General features: G+C 33.6%; 3 protein-coding genes across 3 annotated transcripts; 1 reads left to right on the top strand and 2 right to left on the bottom strand.

Annotated features, from left to right (window-relative positions):
* Window positions 1-1,156: 1,156 nt before the first annotated feature.
* Window positions 1,157-5,258, bottom strand: LOC128987896 (peptidoglycan recognition protein-like). Its single transcript, XM_054408980.1, has 5 exons — window positions 5,190-5,258; window positions 4,378-4,549; window positions 3,481-3,580; window positions 2,342-2,469; window positions 1,157-1,617 (listed from the first exon to the last, which is right to left on the bottom strand). The coding sequence occupies exons 2-5, from the start codon at window positions 4,538-4,540 to the stop codon at window positions 1,487-1,489; spliced, it is 522 nt and encodes a 173-aa protein (XP_054264955.1). The 5' UTR covers window positions 4,541-4,549; window positions 5,190-5,258; the 3' UTR covers window positions 1,157-1,486.
* A 4,591-nt stretch (window positions 5,259-9,849) lies between these two features.
* Window positions 9,850-13,600, top strand: LOC128987041 (peptidoglycan-recognition protein SB2-like). Its single transcript, XM_054407704.1, has 4 exons — window positions 9,850-9,987; window positions 11,732-11,943; window positions 12,169-12,305; window positions 12,973-13,600. The coding sequence occupies exons 1-4, from the start codon at window positions 9,916-9,918 to the stop codon at window positions 13,128-13,130; spliced, it is 579 nt and encodes a 192-aa protein (XP_054263679.1). The 5' UTR covers window positions 9,850-9,915; the 3' UTR covers window positions 13,131-13,600.
* On the bottom strand, window positions 13,352-17,216 carry LOC128987040 (peptidoglycan recognition protein-like). Its single transcript, XM_054407702.1, has 4 exons — window positions 17,101-17,216; window positions 15,949-16,168; window positions 14,947-15,074; window positions 13,352-13,944 (listed from the first exon to the last, which is right to left on the bottom strand). Exons 1-4 carry the CDS (start codon window positions 17,189-17,191, stop codon window positions 13,778-13,780), a joined length of 606 nt encoding a protein of 201 aa, XP_054263677.1. The 5' UTR covers window positions 17,192-17,216; the 3' UTR covers window positions 13,352-13,777.
* Between the last annotated feature and the right edge of the window lie 6,138 nt (window positions 17,217-23,354).

Below are 23,354 nucleotides of genomic sequence, written 5' to 3'. Positions count from 1 at the left end.
AAGTATTTAAATTCAACAAATCTTACTTTAAGACATATGGTTGACATAGCATTTTTGATTACCTCTTAAAAATGTGTGCAATATCATTGAATAGTGTTGTATTCAATGGCAATATAAACTATTTTTTTCATCTTTGTCCTTTTTGGTTCGTTCTTCTGTAAATAAATAAATAATAATTGAAAATTTCTTTATTTAGCGAGCGTTTTTCAGATACAATGATTCTGCTTTTCAAAAGAACTCTTCTCCTTAATACTAATAAACTATAAACTATAAACTCAGTGAAAAACGTTAGTAAGATCCAACAACCAAAGGTCAAGTGTTTGAATCAAAGGATGTGTAGGAGTTTTAACTGCAGAAACGACGGACTTGAGTGGAGAAGAAATGCTAGTGTTGACTGGGTAGTTCTACAATATTGTTGTAAAGATCATCTAATGCCGCCGAGGTGGAGGCTTACCACTAAATATAGACGAGGTTAAATTATTGTTTGTGTTAGAATCTGTAAAGCAACAGCGATCTGTTGTTATATAAAAGTCTTTGAAAAATATATGTAATTAATTCTATAAAGTCGAATTTTGTAATGTTTGAAGAGCCAATAAAGTCAATAAGATAAGGTGTGTCTGAATTTCAACCAAGCGAAAAACAAAAGACCAAATCAGTTCAAAGACCAAACGTGAATATATATAGACTGCGTTAAGAAAGGGCACATACTACATTCGATTTTTTATTTAGAGCTTGGTTCTATGCCTTCAATATTTCGAAATAAAGCTTCAGATATAAAATATTAATTGGCGTCCTTGGAAATAATTATACAAAAATAAAATGTTTATATTTGTTTTGTTTGGGTGTGAATCATATTATACGTCCATAAAGAATATTAAAAACAGTAAAATCATGTATACAATATTTTATCAATCCTTTATTGGGACGATTCATTTTCATGCCAATGTCTGAGATTAATCCCAAAGCCCGGAAAAGTTAGGGATTGTCACTTGATCTAAGAGTCAAAATTTGATTCGACAAGTAGGAGGTACAATTAAGATTGTGGATCAATAGAGTCAATAGTGCCAAACATTTTTAAGACATTTATTCTAAATTAAAATAACAAACAAAAAAATTACAGAAAACACATATTTTTCAAATTTTAAATCTACAAATAATTATTTCTTAACGAGTATTAACTTTTAATAGGTTGTGATCAAATATAGTAAACATAATATTGCGTGTTACCGAAGTATATTGCCAACTTGATATTTACTTGACTGATGTTGTACTTAAACCAATCAAGGTACAGACAAAACTTTAATTTTAGTATACTGTAGAATCGAATAGTTAGACACTGACTACCATGACTGGAGCATAATAAGAGCAGTCCATTCGGTCCATGCGGTTCACGTGTAAATCCCTTCAAGAGTTAGATATTTTCACCAGTCTGGGTTTTACACTTAGACATGTTTATGAAAGTTTTCTCATGTTGTCAGTATTTCCTCTATATCGTATACAGGGTGTCCACGGCTTCACGCTCGCCGATGTACACTGGTTTTATACTCAACTTCTCAAGACGACACGAATGTTCTATTAGTTTTCTACAAGCCCATCTCATGTCAGGTGTCACGTCATCTGCGAACAGAGTAAAATGTCAATAATCTATTGTTACACATTTGCAGTTCGGATTTTATTTTATGGTTAACTAATAAAATAATGGAGAGGAAGTCATCCTAAGCATACGTGAAGGAAAAACACGTCTACTCTTTGATTGGCATTTTTTGCATTAAGTATTGGAGTAGATGAGTGAAAGGATTTTATACTGAGAACTTTTATTGGTAGTATAATTTAGGACAGTTATACCATAGATTAAACATACTCCGTTATACCTATCTTATGCGTAAAACATTGTTCTTATAGTTTGAACTAAGATGAAAACAAAAACAAATCATACAAATTGAACATGTTCATGATGACATTGATTTGTAAACAATGCAACTTTGTAAACAACGTAAACATATTACTAAAGTATTATTCTCTTAAGAACCTACCCTTAATACACAAAAACACATAGCCTGACACAATTTCCTAACTGTTTTATGTTTTAGCATTTCTCTTACATTTAACGGCCCTGGTCCTAATTTATTTGGTTACAAAATAAAAACATCCTAAACACACTATAAACATTGAAAATATAAATGAAATTATTTTAATAGTATTGAATCATAATTTTTCAACCCGACAAAACTTTGTATTTCTGGAAAATTTCCAAATTTATCAATTATAAATAAACTGAGATGGGGACGCCACCTATATTCTAAATATTAGTGAAGGATGAATGACATATTTGTTCACTTACTGTTGTCTTTGCCTATATAAGCGATGTCCAAGTTTCTAAAGTCATAATCCATGTATTTGTCCTCTTTTGGCGTTGTGTGCCTCCATCCCGTGCCTTCATATACCTTCGCGTCTCCTCCGATCATGAAACTAAACATTAAATTTACTAACTACAATGGTCAATTAAGTACTCCATGACATACACGAGTATTTTCTTAAAATGCACAAGTTTCGAAGTAACTAGAGGTTTAATTCTTCATCACCATCCAATACAACCAATAAGCTTGAACTCCTACTACTAAAAACAAAAACGTCACCACCAAATCCATTAGGTTTGGTAGAATGCTCGTCTATGGCAAATGTAATCAACACGAATTACGATAAGAGTTATCTTGTTTACAATAAATTGTTTAAACAAAAAACAGTTTACCCTAGTAAATAAATACAAGTTTTAAGAGTGGGAATAAAACGATAGGCATACATTGATTTCGATAGTTAGACTATATCGATATTTGCGTATACGGAAATGTGTATTGTTTGATATGTCTTCAGAAATTTTCAACCGTACGTGAAAATACCAATAAACAACTAATTAATAAACCATATTAAAACTAAATTAAAGTGAAAAAAACTAAACGAGACGTTATTCTGTGTTCAGCATTAAAGGAACACAATTTCATCCCCCAAATACTTCTAACGATCAACATAACACCGTAGTAGTACTTAGGTTTTAAATTCAGGTCTTTTCCAATTGCTTTGAGTCATAAAATAATTTTAGGAAATTTATTATTTATGCTACAATTTGTTTACGTTAACGCATTCAATCAATAAAAACATTAAAACTTAATTCAATTTTGATTATTTTGTTTACGATTGTGTACAAGTCGTCGTTTTAATTTGATTTATTCTCGGAATATTATTTAACGTAACATAATACTCATATTGTTTTTTGGCGTGATTTCTGGACTCAAGGCCTATTTAATCTCATCCAAAATCGTATTTTAAAACACGCTACGACGCATAATAAATTTAGTTTCATGAAGAGCGTTTGAAAAATGTTCTATTTAGAACTAAAACTAAATATTAAGGAACACCTATCCAAGCAGAGAGATTACTAGTCACTTTTTAACACAAATCCATTGATGAATTCGTCCAACTTACTTCCACATTATGTCGGCTTGATTCAGTTTATCGATCTGCAACTTTTGGAGATCTTGGATAAGCTTCGTGCAGGAAGTCTCGTCTTTACATGTCTCCGTCCCTGAGGAAAAAGATGTTAAATAATCGTCAAATCATTGACAGAGTGGCTTGAGAACGGTAATTCTACCTGATTAGCTGATATTAGCTGATCTTTATCTTAATGATGCATGCGTTCTTTTATTACATTTTAATTTAATAAATATATGAAATGTATGTGTAAGTTCATCAACCAACTTTGGTTGACTCAAATAAAATATTAGTTATTGTATGGTGTTAGTATAAGATTTTTATTTTTATAACGATTTATTGCAAATTTAAACTTACTATAATGAAAAGCTGCCGTTAATTCAATCATGCTATTGTTTTAAGGGGAGGTTCTCAATAAATGTTAATATACACATTAAATGTTAATTTGAATCTATACAAATTAAAAACAATTCAATGGTATTGTCGTTGGTTTAATTAATTTGTTATTTAACCTATCCAATAATACCGGGACCCTCTAAGCCTAAAGTAAACTACATCAGTTTTAGACCAGAACAGACCCCATTATCCTGGGATATAAAAGGTGTAAAAAGTCATGTAAAAAGTCAGTAGCTTTTTGATGGTTCGAAGTTGGACCCAGCTATCCTTGATCATTGGGTTTTAAATTAATGATCCTGGGTAATGAAACAGCTGATCTTACTCCATAACAAAGCCACACAGACCATCTTGCTCCATTCTACACTCATCCTTTACTCCTATTTGGGTAGGTAGCGTCCCCATCTAATAAAAACGACAGAAATAATTACGAATTTAAAACACATAGTATTTAATAAAGTAATTGTTAAAATGAAGGGTGTATGCTATGGAATCTACCTGTGTATCTGAGTAGGACAGTGTCTGAAGGCAGTTCAGTCTTCAGCCTATACACAGGTACCCTGGCACCCCATTCTCTTCGCTCTATCATCGTCATGAACATGGTTGGAGGGTTCAGCATGTCTACTTTAGGGTCAACAGACCTTAGCTTCTCAATCACCATCGCTGCAAACTGGGAACACCAATAACATGTTTGATTAAAAATTAAGCATTGATTTCATTAATTGCATTTGTATAGAGTTATTAGTTAATGATGAAATTTAAGACCATATAATGAATAAAGCTGAATTTTTCATCTGACTGTATGAAAAAACATAATTTCCTGCCGTTTGTAAAAGAGATTGTTTTGAGATAAATCCTAAAGGATTCTTTAACGTATTTTAGAGTAGTATAGTTTCTTTCCAGTTTTACATATGTATTTTTTTGATCAAATGTGGGGCCATTAGTTAATTTTTTTTAATATCGTATTAAATTACCACTTATTTGATTAAATAATTACTGTATTAGTATTACACCTATATTTTACTGCAACAAATATATGGATCAAAATTAGCTTCAAATTATTATTTACCCAAACTAATGTTCATAAGTGTCTCTCATAGTTTGTAAGACGTTTCAGTATATAATTACCTCTTCTTACTTGCTATTAGTTTAGCAATAGATCATTACTAAAATTATTACGTATAATGATTTAATTTACTATAAAAATTTAATAATCCTTACTAAAACACTATTTAAGTTCTAGTTTGAACAACATATCAGTTCAATACTGGAGTGTGTACTTAACACTTACTAGATCCGTAAATACTTACTTAATCAATATCTTTGTTTTCCAATGTGTATTCTCTTTTGATATGGAACAAACTAAGCCTATCCGATATAATACATTAACTTAGTTAAAGGGTTATCAATTTTATCAATATTTAAATCTCTAACTTAGAATAATTATAAATCCTAAATAATTTTAGTATGACCAGCTCAGTGATATTCACAACTCTAGCATCTGCGTGTGTTTCTTTACTAGTTTGAACGTTGTTTGACATCTATTTCTCGTTTTCGTAATTTTCAATGTAACAGCTATTTGGATTTTCGTATAATTATATGTTAAAATAAAAAAAAGTTAAAATTTTTTTTATTTAAACGTTTAATGATTTAGAAATATTTATTGAACTCATTTTAATTTAAAGCATAAATTGAAGTATAGGTGTAATAAAAATAAAATAGGATACAATAAAATTTTATACATAATAAATTTAATTTACATGTTATTCTCACTTTGATTCACATGCTCATCATACAAAATATTTCGCTAGTACAACAAAATAAAGTTGAAAATATATTTTCAAACGCTTGTTCATTACAATAAAATAATATTGAGGTTGAAACATTAACAAGGAAAATCGAGAATTTCATATTACAAATCCATATTTATGTTCAAATATAACAACAGTTATTATCTCTAGAAATTCTTCCATTTTGATGTAAAAATATAGAAATTGGACCAAACTATCCACATTAAAGAGAGAACTTCTTAGTGACTTCTCAGTTTTGAAAAATTCAAACGAAATTCCTATTCACTCACAACCAAACGTTAAACCACAGCTCGCTAACTACCAAGAAACACAGACAATCGGAACTCAACTTGTTGCAGATTTTGTACGCATTTTTGCTTGGGTCAGAAGTCCTAGGTAAGTGGAGGGCGGCTCAGTGATTTGAGGCTAAGGGGATAATCACCCCAATGCAATCCAACGGTGACAAATCAGTGATCTTTGACCTCGGTGCATCACTGCATCAATGATCACTGCATCACTGTCTCGCTACGTGTTGTAATGATTAGAAGCTTACAACCAGCTAAGAGATGATTTCTGTTATTAAAACCCATTAGGAACAATAAAACTTGAGGTCATCCGTGAGTCTTGGAGTTGGAAATTTTTGGATCTTACTTTCCATCGTTTGAACCAAAGAACTCTTCTGTAGTTACATTGAAGTTGTGTTAGGTCTTTGACTTGATGAACTTGATATTCAAATTGTAACAATAGCAGGTTGTGACTCGTTCAAATAACTGCACAAGTCCTGACTTCAACTTGCCAATGTTATGTCAGTGCTTAAGTCATTGATTTTGAGTAGTTAGTGGACGTTTACTATTGCAAAATCTCATGTGTGTGATGTGTAGATCACTGATGTCTACTAAATAATTATCTCTTATTTGAGGGTACATTTGATTTCTTTTGTCATAAGATTAGAGTTCAAGCAATGGTTCAAGCAACTTAATAATTCTACTAAATCAAATTGATTTAAACTACTTAAAATAACAAGAACAATCAGTTAACAAAGAAACGCCCGGACTGGGTGAAATATTATTGAAATTATCTTCAGCTGATCCAAAAGCAGAATAAATCCATAAGGAATTATGTTCAATCTTTATTTAAACTCGTGAGTACCTAATGAGTACTCTTTGATAATTGTCATACTGTAACTATCACCCATGAACTGGTTTTATTACAATTTCACGTTTCCCAGTAGTTTTTTCAGTAAATATTACGATTAGAATAATCACCACTTATTCTTTTCCAAGTGATCTCAGAAGATAGTTATTTGTCACGATTGTATATGCTACACACACAGTCTGTTATATATTCCCCCACCAAGGGACCCGAAGAACGCTCTCGGTGGGAAAGGAATTACAAAGGTCAGTAGTGTCTAATACGAGCAAGAGTAGAATTAATTCCTGAAGCTAGATAGGGGATGCGTAATCGAAGGCTAAGTGTCAATTTCAGAAGTTGCGTTATTATCGGAGTGCCTCAGCTGTGTGAGGCAATCTTTGCTGGAATGTAGCGTGATCTACTCGCGGTCGCTGGGAACTCTACAGATTGGCGGATTGTTATGTATTATTTTTACACCCTAGGTAATGTGAGTCTACATTTTGTTCATGTTGTTAGCCTCCGGATCATTGGTATAGTAATAAATAATGGTTTAAATGCATTATACTGTCTTCGATAGATTTTAACTTTGAAGAGTTCTTCTGGAATGCACTAATTTCAACTAGTTAATTTCAACTTGTGAAGTTCAGTAGGAGGGTATATTTACTAGGAAGAATAAGAAAATTTATTTTTATTTGTATTTTAATGAGATTTCCACAAGTGTACAATAAGCCGCTAAAAATTTCCTTATATAATTACTGTACAACAATTTATTTTGTGTCGCAGTGAACGTAATACTATTGACGGGAACTGAAGTAGACTTCCCATATATAAAATGGACGAGCTGTTTTCCATGATTTTTTTGCGATTTTTCTCCAAATGAACATGGTTGAGTGAGCCACTTACAGTGAGTGCTAGTTTATAACATTATATTTTCTAATTCATTATTTGTACTGAGCTATCTAAAGTGGTGTAAAAGATGGTATAGCTTACAACAAGATGTCATATCAGTGTTTTTGTTGTTAAAATGTACACATATTCGACAGAAATTAGTAATTTATATCAGCGCAATCTGTCGGTGACTCGATACATATACGTCAATTTCGATTTAAGAGCTGGTGACAACTTTAAAGTGGGGATTAAAAATCTAAGGCTTCACTTAATAAAGGATACGTGCATTAGTCAATAAAATATAAACTCTATTTTATTTTTCTAACACTTTTTGTTTTATCTTGTACCTATTATATCCTTTCAATGAAGCCCCACACGTACGATATTCCATAAAAAATACTAAAAGTAATTACAACTCAAACTAGAGTAAAGAATCAATACAACTATGGACCACTAAGTTATTCTTGCAAGGAATGGTAATAAAATGATGAAAACACGGGATGGAAGGATTCCAACAATCTTATCACGTATCGGAAACGTGGCTTGTCGTGATAAAAGAACAACGTGCACGAACAATGATAACATCGTTATCAACAATCAGCTGATCAACCTGACATTACAAGACATTGTTGTTGTATTGTTGGCGGTCGGTTATCGGTGAAATATGTATTACAACGGTTGTCTTCGTGTAGCTCCTTCTTGGAACTGTTATTTTGGCTTGCGTCCAATCTGTGAATGATGCCTTTACTTTATAATAAGGTACAGCTTTTTTTACAGTCTACATTTTGAAAGGTGTATACATTACATATTGCTGTTTAAAATGAAGAAAGTAAAAAAAGTCGCCTGCTGGTTGAATATTATGGTATAGTTTTTAGCTTAGGCCTATAATATTTTGAGATATATAAGCTCTCAACTCTATATTTACTACGTCGAGCATAGGTAAAGAAATGTGTTTCTGCTTAGCCATCTAAAATTAAGAAATATATTGTGTATTTTAGCAGACTCTGTATTTTAACGTATTTTTACTGCATTATTCTTGCATTTTTACTATGTATCCTTTTACATTCCTCCTAAAGTAAAAGGTTGTATGGTAAAGATTAAAAAAATGTGATACCATACAATTTTATACAAACAAGGGCTTCCCTAGTTTATATTTGCTTTATTATTCTGTATATCTTGAACTGATATTATAACAGATCTTACAAAAAATATAATCATGACTCAGGAAAATTCTTTCCTAGGACTTTCTGCAGGCTATGTAACAAATTGTTTTAAGGAAATGATAACAAATCATGCTTAGCCGTAGAAAACTATACTAATCAACATATATAAGTAAGAAACGTATTTATACATTATGAAACTGAATACGTAAAAATGATCCAAGTGAAAGCGATCCTCACAAATTTTCCCCTACTAAAGACATCCGCCGGTTACGCTGGTAGCGGATACGCAACCACACCCGATGGTGGTATAATTTTGTACGAAACCAAACGTACGAGGCCCGGGGCCGGGGGAGACACACGGCATAATGACGGGGGCCCGACAGGGGGCTATTAGAGGGGGGCACCACCCACTGGCTGATAAAGTGGTGGAGGCCTATGTCTTCATTATACCCAAGTTGTGGCTGCCCCAGTTTGGGACATAGGATTGTTTTTGAGTTTATTGCAGGTGTTTGCAAAAGTCCGAGATGAAAAATTGATATTTTGGGTGTTGTTTATCTTAGCCATTACAGTTACGTGGTGATTGCGGTTTTGTGATGAGTGAAAACCATTACGTATATTAGGTTACTGTAGAATAGATTTATTTCTGATGTTTGCTGTAACAAGATGACTTGTTTTGTATTGCCCAATACCTTATGAAACGGAAAAAACGTACTCGTTAAGGCCTGGGGGCATGTTATGGCATGTGTGTACCAACCCCTGAAATAAACCCCGACTTTCTTGTAAAATACACTAAACTTTAAAAATACAGTTTAGTTTGAAATATAACCATATAACTCTCTCTTGATCGGTTATGATTAAACTATAGAAAACAATATTTCATTTAACACTGGGAAATCAGTGACAAAGAGCACAATGAAGAGTTATAAACTTAAAAAGATGAACACGTTGAAAACTCAAGCAAACATTAGTTATTGTTTGAACTACTGGATGATTTGAGATATGAATCTCAACGCTCAACTCTATCCCCTCCCATTCCAACATATTATTTAGTCGTGATAGTGATAATGACCTCCGATATTGAGCTTTTTGATGCGGATAGATTTGCTGTGAAATCAAGAGATGATGGCTACTACCCGGTAAGTGATGATTATGATCAATATAATATAGCTAAGTCGTCGTGAACTAATAAACTTAAACTGTTCAAGGGTGTGATGAATATAAAACTAACAATAAAAGCAAGCACTTGTAACAAAACAGTAAATAATCGTCATAAAAAAGTATAATTATGCTTTGTCAAATAAATATAGATGAGACATAATAAAAATAGATTTTCAAAATACAGTAATAAACATACTACAGGGTTAGGCAAAAGTCTGGAACCCCCCAGTTAATATATTGATAATATATTGATATTGACCTCTACATTATTACATTATTTGTCATGAGAGCCGAAGCCCCCTGACTGCATACCCGGTACCTATCCTTTAGGACATACCCGGGCCCCATGATGTAGGCCGAAGCTTACGCATCAACCTTTAGCACATCATGGGCGGATGACTTAAGGTCATCAGGCTCGCCGGCTGCCGAAGCAGACCCTTCGGAAGGAGGGTTGCCCCTCAATCCTAACCAGGGATTCCGGCTGCTTGTTTAAGCGTCACTCCACCTGGGTTCCACTAGGTCAGGACCTAGAGGTCCATGGTAGAGCGCCCCGACGCATTTAGTGCAAGCAACACTCGGGACCTATCTAATCCCTGACAGGCAGAACCCGCCATCAATAGCCAGGAGGAAGGGGACCGTCAGCACGCTGACGGGGGGAACCCCAACCTCCCATTTACACCACTACCCGATCGAGGCCTTACCCATTGCTGGGAAACCAGAGATAACCAGAGCGATAGATCCCCAGATACCCCTGGCGGGCTCGGACCCAGCACCCGATCTACTATAACCTCACAGTAACCTCAGTGGTTTGGTGTTGATCTGATATTGACCTCTGGTTTGCACCATTCAATTTCTCTTGATAAACCCTTTAAAATGAGAAGTCACATGATAGGTGTTTACATTTGAAAATTTGGGGCTGCCCCCAAAATACCCCATTTCGGGGGCTGGGGCAACGTTGTGACTTTGATGGAAAAGTGCAATTTCTTATGTTGTAAATATGTGCTGAGAATATAAAAAGTTAACTGGGGGGCTCCAGACGTTTGCCTAACCCTGTATACGAATTGTAAAATTATAATTATATTATTCTCATTTCAATCGTAAAAAGTAAAACCAGCATGCTAAGTAGATTTTTTTTAAATTTATTTAGTTAAAGCTCTTTTTTCAAATTGGAAACTCAAACATATATTGAACATACTGTTAACCTCTAAATACGTAGATGTTGATTAACTTCTTTATTTTATTTTTTGACGTCTTTTATTTTATGTCAGTTTCTACAATAATAGTTAGATTGATCTTGAAAGATACTTACAAACTATGGGTAGGTACACAGTACAAATTATAAATTTATCAGAATTCATTTTCTATTGAATTTAGAATAGGTAAAATATTTATTAATTTGAAATATTCTTTGGAGTTTATACTATTAAGCAGATAATTCTATACTGCAGGACAAACGGGAGAGGTGGTGATTGTCACGACAAAAAATATAGTAGGCCTATAACTCTTATTTAAACCTAAGTTGCACTAAACAAATTATATTGCCAGTTCTAAATTTGATGGTACCATCTCCTTGTTTCTTCTAAGGTTAAGATTACTATTTAAACCCGGGGGATATTTGGAAGAGTTTTTAATAACATTATCAGTTATTGATAATTTTCCGAGTTACAGATTTTAGCACTCAATGCATATTCTGCAGATAATTTTAAACTCATTATTCCCCAGGTTATCCTCAACCTCCAGATCGTGCCGAGGGAGGAGTGGGGGGCTTTGCCCCCTCGGACCCTTGGGGAGGCCCAGGGAGGGATCGTGGGCAACATCGTCGCTACACTCAACACTGATACAACCCCCTGCGTAAACCCTGAGGAGTGCGAGAGAACTGTGCGGGAGATTCAGAGAAAACAGCTGCAACAGGGATACAGCGATATACAGTACAAGTAAAGAATTTGATTACATTCAGCTAGTACATCATAGCTGTAGATATGATACTATATAATATATATATAATATAAAAAACCCGTGCTTTGCATCGGAGAGTGGACGCGGAAGAGAAAAAATGGCTCTTCAAATATACCGTATGAAATAACTACACACTCATCACGATTTTATCATCATCCTATCACACTTTAACATTAATCCATAATTTTATTCTTCTTCCCCAGTTTTCTGGTTGGTTGTGACGGGAGGGTGTACGAGGGAAGAGGGTGGTACTGCAAGTCTTGCCCTAAGTTGGAGACTCCAAAGGGTTTAAATACAGAAAAGGCGAGGCTGGACATTGCCTACATTGGGGACTGGAGAAGTGAGTAACTGTGTTGTTTTTTTATGGCAACGGTCCAAACCCTGGTTTTGTTACTACCTAACATCAACCTTTTATAAGATAGCTTAATAACTAATTGAGTGCATCGCAACTGGATCCAGAATTGACTGTTATGGATCGAACCAGCTACCTTCGGACATGGAAGCCGAAAAATTTATTGGGGACCCAGAAAAGTAATGACTACCGAAAACTTGGTCCGTAGTGGGACAAAAATTGTTTTCCTAGTTGTAATACATCTTACCTAATTAGGCTCAATATTTTCCAACTTTAAAATAACATTGAACTGTCGCCTCTAAAATATATATGATAGATAATGTCTTAGCACGAGTTACCATGGTAAAGATTAATGAAATCGTAATGGTGAATGAATAAAGGATTTACTTTGACCTAAGCTACAAATTTATTTGCCAAGAATATTTTTCCGTTACATTTTCTTTTAACAAAATAACCTTGAATAGTTTAAAATCATGTAAGATTTTATAGCGAAATATCAATTATATTAATTTGTTTTATAAGTGGTACTAAAGACACTTATCATTAAGGAAACTTATTATTAATTTACAGTACAGTATTAATGTAAACCTTATAATAGCGTTCCAAATAATGGTTTCTGAAAAATATTGTACAAGAGATTTTATATGTATTTCAGATGATTTGAACCCAGCCTTCTCAATGCTGGATCCTACTTTCACTTTATTCATGTTTGGTATGCAAGGCAATTATATAGAGGCTAAATACAGATTTTTTGAGTTGGACAAAAGATATGTGAAGCCAGAAAAAGAACCAGAGATCAATGATTTTCAATGATTCTCAAACTACCGACGAGGCAAGAGTCACATACCTGCAGTGATTCATAGAACTAAACGTTGATGTGCAAGAGTTTAAAGGTGATAAAAGTCAGTTTCAAGTGATTGGACCAGATTAATCTACAATTATTTTACACATTCCTCTTGATATTATGAGTTATATACCATCTATGAAATCTTGTGGATTGAGGGTGAAATTATTAAAAACTAGGGATATAAAAAACATATTTTACTAAAACAATTAAAATATATTTTGTTAAAGGCTTGGTTGAAATGCTTTTCACTAAGTCCAGCAAAGTTCTTAGTTTTTTTTTTTTATGTAATAGGTGAGTGAGGATAGAATTTTATAGCTAAATTATTAACTAAATTAGGACTAAATTATTAACATATTGTTGTTTTTGAAATTTTAGTCAAATATTTTTTAGTCAAATATTTTGTATAGTTTAAGCTATTGAAATTCTATTTAACATATTCCAGTAGTTTGTATTTTTTTCTATGTTAACGTATAGAAATTATATTGTTTCTTTATTTTAATCGATCTTTTTAATTAATATGTTTTAAATATGTACACATAATACGTGTAAAGTAAGGTTATAAAAATCTTAGTTTAAAAAATGAAATAAAACATCTACAATAAACGGGTTGCAATTAAAGTCGTGTATACAGCTTCATGTTTTTCCCCTCTGGTTTAGGATAGTCCTCAGGTCTGAAGATCATATCGTCCAGGACTACGAAGTCTCGAACCAGCATGTTTAACTGAATACCAAGCCTGACCAGTTTGCTAGCGGCGTTCTTCATTTGTTTTGTAACATCCTCTGAAATAGTTTATATTTAAAAACTATTCATCACCATCTCCAATATACGCAGTTATATATATATATATGTTTAACTTAGATTAAAATTGATGGAGTTGTGGTTTACCTAAGAGTAAAAAAGTTTTCTTCGGAGTAAACGATTCACACAATTACAAGTTTGTTTGTTTGTCATTTCTAAAAGATTGTAAGATTGAGTTAGATAGCTTAATCATCTAAAAAATCATATGGTTGTTTAAAATAAGTTTGTAAATATTTGAGAATATTATGTATAAGATTTATAAATAGGATTGTGAAAGCCATAAAACAGGATTCAATGTACGTTTTTTAGGCACGAGCATGGGATTGTTTTTCACATTACTTCAGGCTAGACCTAGGGGTTGCGGCATTATCACTTGGATAAAATATGTTTAATCTATGATAAAATCCATTGGTGACTTGGCGGGTATCGAACCCGGGACCTCAGGGACTGAAGTCCCGCGTCTAACCACTACGCCAGCTCGCTCCCCACCAATGTACGTAACAGAACTGAGTTATAATAATGGGATATAAATGTTGAGTAATTTGAAGTCGAAATATTTTGGTTATGACGTTTTAGGTTTTCAAACGATATCCTGCTCATTTAAAGCCTCTTTCTTACGTTATTTAGCCATCATTTTCTGTCTATATGGCCCTCAAGGCGCTTTGCATGGAACAGGCCAAGTCAATACAAGAAATTGGCAAGTCGATACAGTAAGAGTTTCCTAAAATAAACTAAATCAATTCTAAAACCAAAATAAAATTAACTGATAAATTTAAAGTGACCTGGGAACCTAATCCACTACATTGCTGCGTTGTTTTCCCGGTTCACAGCGCTACCGATGGAGTCACCAGGCACGTGTTTGAAAAATGGATCGTTTGAAATAATTCACCAATAAAATTACACCAGTTACTTGAAATGACCAATCCTAAGTAGATTTTTCCAAATGACAGTAGTTTGAATATCAATATCGCCAATATACACACCCTCTTTGCTGCAAATGTAAGCGACGTCGAATGATTTCCAATCCCAGGACATGTTCTCTGAGTCCTTTGTAGCGGAGTATTTCCATCCCCTTCCCTCGTAAACTTTACCGTTCCCTCCAATCATGAAACTAAACAAAGAACATAACATTACCTCACCTGTATAATATAGCATAACATAGCAAACACCAAATATCTTACTTTTTAAATATAGTAAAATTTTAATGAATGTAATGGATTTACAGGAAAAACTTAAGTGTTTTATTTTGAAAAACTGCAAAACATAATAAAAGCAAAAAATAATTAATTTGTAATTGTCACGCGTTAATTATCAAAATCAAAATCATATTAAACAGCGTGGTAGCTTAATTTTGCTTTATAACATTCAGTACAATAATTGTTAATTATTAGCACAAAACAATATGCCTTAAACCATTTAGACCATTGTAAATTGTTCTTTGAATGTGACAAGAACTAACGAAGCAATAATATTGAATCACATATCTTTGTCAATTACAGTATTTTCGTCTAATGTTTTCCTTTCACTCAATTGTGGACTTTTTTTACCAGCATGTGGTCTCACTCCAAACAACAACTGCTCCAAAAATAATATATTACTAAGGATTTACTCCGAAAAAAATTCACTTCTAAAGAACTGCTCCGAAAAGAATGCGCTGCTAAGGAACTGCTCAAAAAATAATTAGAATATACTACTTCGAAAAGAATTAAATGCTAAGGAACTGCTCCAAAAAGAAGAATTCACTACTTTGGAAATAATTAAATGCGAATGAACTGCTCCAAAAAGAATTATAATTCACTAATTTGAAAAAAATTAAATGCTAAGGAACTGTTAAAACAAAATTAGAATGCCCTGCTTCTAAAATAATTAAATGTTTAAGGAACTGCTCCGTGACAGTAGGAAATGTGAGGCCTGCTACGGAAGGCACTGCTGAAAAATGAGTTTCAGAGCAGTGCATTTCGGAGTTACGACTAGGTCTCACGCACTTCCATTGTATGTCAGGTAAGTTCCTCTTCAGCATATGTTCTTGCTGCACCTCCCGCAGTATTCTAGCACAGTAGTTGTCTCCGCGACACACCCCAGTCCTCGTGTACATCAGCAGCATGAAGATGTGAGGTAGGGGATGTGTAGACAGGTCCAGGGTGTAGGGGTCTGCAGCACCCCACTCTGACCTTGGCACAATCTCTAGCGGGGTCTTGAATATGTCTAGATACATGGGTTGGAAACTCAAAATAAACCCGCAGGCAATACATGATGTATGTAAATTTATACTATACATTATTTAACTGTCCTAGGTAGTTCAACTAGTAGTTCAAGCTCAACTAAAGTCACTGTTATTTTCCTTTGATAGGACGATGTTTATGTAAAGACATTGCTATTGTAATTGGTGTTAACTAACTCGGTTGAAATCCCATCTGCTTGGTTTAAATAGGAATATATAAGATGATGTTGTTTACAATGATGCGTATAGTTTATGATGTATAGTATAACTACCCTCTTAATAAAAAAAGGATACAATACATCAGTTTCATACATATCCATAATGATATTTAGGCAAATTTAGTGAGAAAGTAATGAGGTACTAATACTATAGCAGATTAATGCATGAGAAAGTTCTTTCAATTTTACCCCATTAAACCAATAATTGTATCATAATTGAACCATGTTTTACATTGGTTATAAACAAGCACTCATTCCCCTTCTTAAACCCTGGCATAACCTTATTGAGTAAAGTTTTTTTTAGGCAGAGCTTGCAGCACTGTATTTCTAACGCTGGATACTAAATTTAACTGGAAACTGACAATTAATTTCACCAGAGAGCCTATCCAGAATTCTGCTGCATTTACTTACAACAACTTTATTTTAAACTTGTCGAATAATCTAGACTTACTAAAAAGGACGCCAAAGAAAACGCCTCTTTCATTTTATAATACCAAAAGTCATCCACAACGGTATACTGTATGTTGAAACAAATCATGATAACTATTGATTGTGATTCAATTTTCACCTCGTTTAAGAGCTCAATAAGTCATTAAAAGAAGAAGGTTCAAGATGAGTTTTTCAACTTTATAAATAGTATTATCAAACTATAGATTATAGATTATTACAATAATCGATTCTATAAAATATTAACTTACATAGGTTATCATCCTCAGGGTCAGGTATACACCGTGTTCTAGGCTCATTGAACTCAAAGCTCGGGTTCTTCGCGAACATATGGTCCGCCATCTTGGAATTGTGTCAGTCATTTGAAGAATCTGTAAAAATACAGATCTGGCTTATAGTAGTGTATGTTGTATGGTTTATGTTTCCTAAGTGAGCTACATAGCTCAATAATCGATCTCGCTGGCATTGTACAAATCGTATTTAAAAATATAGACAGTTTGATTGCAAATTAAAATTAAATCCAAAAGCAAATTATTCAAGCGCTGACACATTTTCACAAAGGATCTTGAAGATAGTAGAGTATTGTTTATAGTAAATAGAAGAGTATACAACCATCCATGCAAAGGTTCAAAGTGGTTGGCGTAAAAATACGTATGGAACGCTGGAAATTAAAATTGAAAAGACAGGAAAAGATGTAGTGGCATCTGTAATAAATATTATTGAATACCTTCTTTTGTTAAGTAAGAAATTCAATCTTCAAAATTAAGATAAACATATATTTATAATGAGAGTGTTGCAAGCAAAGAGTGTTACTAAGAAAGTTCATAATTAGTGTTACAAGTGAAGTAATGAGATGTTTCAAGATAGCATTATGTCTTAGAATTTCATCCAACGGAAATTAGGAATGCCATTGAATATGGCTGGGTGGAATGTAAACTTGTGGAGTAAGGCATACTATAATATAATTTAAAACCAAGAAGGTCCCTCCCCATTTGAGCCATTGCGTGGCTCTAACAAGACTATGAACTCAATTGTTCAGAAGGCATATTTTTGAATACTATTTATGTCTTTTGAAGGTATTTCGAGCCTCCGAATTCATCCGCTAGCATTTGGGAGATTCATTGTTGTACTTTTTAACCTTTGTAGGCTGGTGGCCTCTTAACCTTGCATTTGCCTGTTCATATGAGTGACTGAGGTTTTATGTGGAAGATCTCCAGCAGACATGGGTGAACTGTACTGACAAAAAGTAAAATCAGGTACCAGGATCCGAACCTACGACATCGTTGCCTTGGGCCGAAGTCTGTGGCACTTCTAACTGAGCCACCGGCTCACCTCCCTGATATGAATTTGATACTGACGGTACAGTATTTAGTAGAGGCTTAAATGAGCAGCTGGGGGTAACATCTTCTTAAGTCTACATAAAACAATTATCTAAATATTAAATAAGCAGCAATTATAACAAATATAAAAGTAAATAAACCGTCCTAGTATGTTAAACAAATCATGACACGTATCTGTGAAATCTCAGTTACTCCGCGGTGAAACGTATGAAGGCGAGTTACTAATGAGCATTACTCAAAAAAGGCTTAACAATCTATGACATTTCCAACAAAAAGAAAATCCAGGAAGATATGATTCGAGGAAAGAAAGAATCTCGGAAGATCGGAATGAGAGGAGTCTTCACGTCTGGTGAGTGGAGAGTCGTCGCCGTGCTGTCTGCCGTAGAAGGATCAGTCTCAGGATACAGGATTTGTAGGAATGTAGCTGTAGTCATGTGGTAGTCTGTGTACTTAGAACTTGTCAAACCTTTAGTCTCGAAACTGAGAGGAATAATACAAGTGTAGAGCTTTGATAACAGGATATTCATCGCATCGTATTCAATATTGTAAATCTGTGAAGTATACCAAGATTTATAATACGTGTGGATGTAGTTGTATTTTGTTGGCAGCAAGCTGGTCTATTGGTAGAGAGTGGGACTTTGGTCCTGGGTTCAAATTCCACGAAATCACCATTTTATTTTTCCAAGTGATAATGCCGTGACCCCTAGGTCTAGCCTAAAGTAATGTGATCCTGGGCTATAGCATAATGTCCTAGAAACAAACATTAGCTTTTTGGTACGATATGTTGCCTATATAATATAAGATTTCGCTTTTACATGTTAATGCACTCTAACGTTTTCCTTTAAAGGGTATACTAGTTGTTGGAGCCCAACACCGATAAAATTTACCTGACACAAATAGAAATGCGTTTCAAATTTAGTAGTACCATAGATAAAACATACTTCCTTAGTAGATTTTCCATCCTCATGGAACAGCTGAAGCCAATTTTATCGTTGGTTCTATCCGGTGCACTGTAGAGGTCGAGTTTATTTTACAATTTGTTTCTTGTTATTTCAGTAATTTAAAACCCCGTTTAACCAAATAATACCACATAATCATAAACGATAACTGTACCTCTAGTTATATAAGTAAAGCACAAATCATGAAATTAACTCTAAAATAGTAGAAACAAAATTTCGTCGACACTAGCAACCCGTGTTACCGGAAATGAACTAGACACGAAAAACGAGCTTCAAAATTTACAATGGGATGGGAAGTCTACTTGTGTTTGTTAGTCCATGGTACAACAGTACGATTTTCAACAGATGTGATTAATTTGTCAAACCATATTCAACCTTCATCCATCATACCATTACATAACTTACTATTTCTAATGTTATAAATGAAAGAAACTAATAATACGGGTTTTCTTATCTATTCATAATCTTTTGTCTCAAAAACAACTTTTCTTCAATTTTGTCCAACGGGAAACACGGCAATATTACAGTACACTAAGCTTATTACAGTATAAGCAAAGGATATATTTACATAAATCGTGCAAAATATTTTAAAAAACCCACAGACATTTACATATAGACATTTTCAAACTTACGCATTTATTAAGATATTTGATTTACACAAACTTATTTACATATACATAATGAAGCAAATGGGGCATCGTTTCCCCTGGGATTATAAGAGTTGGGTGTCATTGTCATCGCACCAGTATTGTCATCATATGTAAATACAGCTACATGGACAAAGCTCATGCTTCCTAACCCGCGCGGTTGCCGGCGTGACCGCGTGCGCGCGCTAACGACGACGTAAAGCGCAGGATTACCACCGGTAGCGGACCGCGTCCCCATATTGAATATTACCCAGCTTTCTGGCGGGCTGTCCAATTTATACAACATTTTATGGGCCTCCTCGAGCCATAGCGAGGCTAAATTATGTCTTGTTGGTAGCTTATATTTTGTTAAATCTATTGGTTGTCAAAAGCGACAAGTAAGTGGCATCTTAGCCACACGCTTTGATGGTTGTATTTCTGGGAGAGCTTTATCGCCAGTAAAATAACTTATGGATTAGTGAGTGTATTCTGATGTATTATTTAAACTATTTTGCTTTGTATGTTTTTGTTTACATAGATAAATTCATTATTTAAATTATATATGTTTTAATAACGTATCGTTTAAGGGAGATAATGTGACAAAGCACATAGACGGATTGACTATCCAGAACAATATTTATCATGCCTTATGTCGTACGAATAAATATTAGGTAGGCCTATATTTAACTGTGCTGTTACGGTTTATTAAACAATAAAAAATGTATGTTTTCATTAAATTGGCTAAAAACTGTACCATACCTTAGAGTAAAATATCCTAAATATTTGTTGAAAGCTAGTAAATGGGTTATGTCAAGACGATTCAAATAAATGTAGCTTTAATAAATACAACAAAAACTGTCCAATTCGATAGAACAGGGACTTCTTGGTTCATACAATTCTCCTTAGCAAATTAATAAAAAAAACTAATTTTTTTTACTATAATATTGAATTTATCTATTATCAATTGAACAAAAAAAAAATAATGTCAAGGATCGTGGCGTCAGCGGCGGATAAAGTTATTTTCTATTTCATAGTTTGCCTCTGAGTTTAACACTTATGGATATACACGCTAAAACTAGTGTAGTGAGCAGAAGGATGAGGTGCGAGCACAGCGATAAGACCGTAACTACAACGATGAACTTAACTGAAGATGGAGACTGGAGACTTAAATGGTTGATATGACGGAAGTTAAGGTGGAAACTGCAGACCTTAACAGTGGATATAAGTGAAGTAAAGGCTTAAACTGGAGACTTTAATGGCTGATATGACTGAAGGTAAGGTGGAAACTGGAGACTCTCTTTGGTGGATATAACTGAAATTAATGCTTAAGCTGGAGACTTTAATGGTTGATATGACTGAAGTTAACGTGGAAACTGGAGACTTTAACGGTAGATATAACTGAAGTTAAGGCTTAAGCTGTAGACTTTTATATGGTTGATATGATTGAAGTTAAGGTTGAAACTGGAGACTTTATTGGTTGATATAACTGAAGTTAAGGCTTAAGCTTAACACTTTAATGGTTGATATGAATGAAGTTAAAGTGGAAACTGGAGACTTTAACGGTTGACATGACTGAAGTTAATGTGGAAACTGTAGACTTTAACGGTGGATATAACTGAGGTAAAGATATGACTGAAGTTAATGAGGAAACTGTAGACTTTATCAGTGGATATAACAGAAACTAAGGCTTAAGCTAGATACTTTAATGGGTGATATGACTGAAATTAAGGTGGAAACTGGATACTTTAATGGTTGATATGACTGAAGTTAAGGGGGAGATTGGAGACTTTAATGGTTGATAAGACAGAAGTGAAGGTTGAAGCGGTATATAATATAATTCATTATAGTTCTCCATGTACTTTATTACTTTATTAATTTTAAAATGTTGAAGAAAAAATAAAATGTGAAACAAACAACATTATGATATCCCTTGACCAGTACCGGAAGCCTTCACCTCTACTGTTATACGCTAATTAAGTAATCTTCGCGCAGACAGATAAATCAAATACTAAGCATTACTACACAGCACTGAACGTAATAAAGTACTCATGAACATAAACACGCTAGTTTAATTACCTAACAAGAGGTGCTAATAATTACTAGTGAAGGTAATTACTAACTCGTTATTGAGGAATGCAGCTCATCAGGAAAGTGCGATGGCCTCTGTCTCTAACGAGCTTATATTGATAGGGCCCGGTTTAAATTTATGCTTTTATTATCTAGTGGTTAGTCGAGTAATTAATGTAGAAAGCTTAATTTTATTAGAAAATTATCGATGAATTTATTTTGACCTGACAATATTACCTCCATATTGGGAATTAGTGCTGTCTTGAAAACAAAAATGGAGATGAAATGAGACCAAATTTTTAAATAATAAAGTGGTTAAGTAGTCTCATCGTCACGTTTATTGGGCGTAGGGATATGATGCTAAAATATTTACCATATGTAAAGTTTTAGATGAAAAATAGATATTTTTCATTAACATAAAATCGAAATGGTGGGCTATTTGCTATTTTAAAACGAATTATTATACAACAATGGTCCACATGACGTTGATTATGTCTTTATTTAATTTCTTTATTAATTAATAGCTGAGTTGCATAGTCACTCTAAGTGTACACTATGGAAGTATACAATTAAAACAGGTATAAACTAGTTTAAACTATTTTTAACCAATGGCAAGTATAAACAGGAAGTAGTTTATATTCATGCAAAATCTTATATTGTTACCCAACCAGTTATCCAACATAAGTTATCCCTAAATAATCCTTAGTTTAGTGAAGTTAAATATGAAAAAACATCTTCAGCTAAACCTTGAAAAAACAACAAGGAAATCCAAGGAGATCAGATTTTGATTCAATTCAATCCACGTTGCCGTCGACATTCCTATCTCGCGCTTCTACCTTGGACTTGGACAGAATCGATACGTTTTCCTGATCATCATCTCAAGTTAAGGGTTTAAATATGGACGTGAATTTAAAGGAATACCATACTCTAAAAAAGTCTAGGATCCAAAATTAAAACTGATGAGGTAACTTAAAGTTTGACATATACCTGTAATCATTATTACCATATACCTGTATTAATCATTATTCAGTGCATTACCACCTTTACAGTCTTTTCTTGAAAAAAAAAGTAAAAGCTCTAAGTAATGTACTTTGAACCATATCTTGAGAACTATATCTAGAGAAAGCTCTCTAAATACTTTTTCAGAATAAATATAACAAATATCTATCACTAATATAAAGAAAAGTGTTGGGAGTGTAATGTTGAATAAAAATCTATATAAACATTCACCTGTTATTTACGTCAATAAATTCGGAGTAAACCTTGGACTTATATCGTTATCTATATATATAATTCCGTAAGTCAAATTTTTGTAAAGAAATTGTGAGTTACTGGATGGCCGTAGAAGGATGGGAGGGGTCTTATTTTAAAGGTCTTGACGTGAATTTTGAAGGAAAACTATTCATTTTTCTTAATTATGCACCAAAAGGTTATTACGGAATAAATTAATTCACATTTAAATAGCACGGGAATCTAAGTCATGTCTACTTTGTTTACTTTAAAACATGTGGTT

The sequence above is a fragment of the Macrosteles quadrilineatus genome, unplaced genomic scaffold, assembly GCF_028750875.1.
Source record: "Macrosteles quadrilineatus isolate MER2022 unplaced genomic scaffold, UCM_ALF_1.0 Scaffold_2__2_contigs__length_208266976, whole genome shotgun sequence".
NCBI lineage: Eukaryota > Metazoa > Arthropoda > Insecta > Hemiptera > Cicadellidae > Macrosteles > Macrosteles quadrilineatus.
This window is presented reverse-complemented; position numbering and strand designations above follow the sequence as displayed.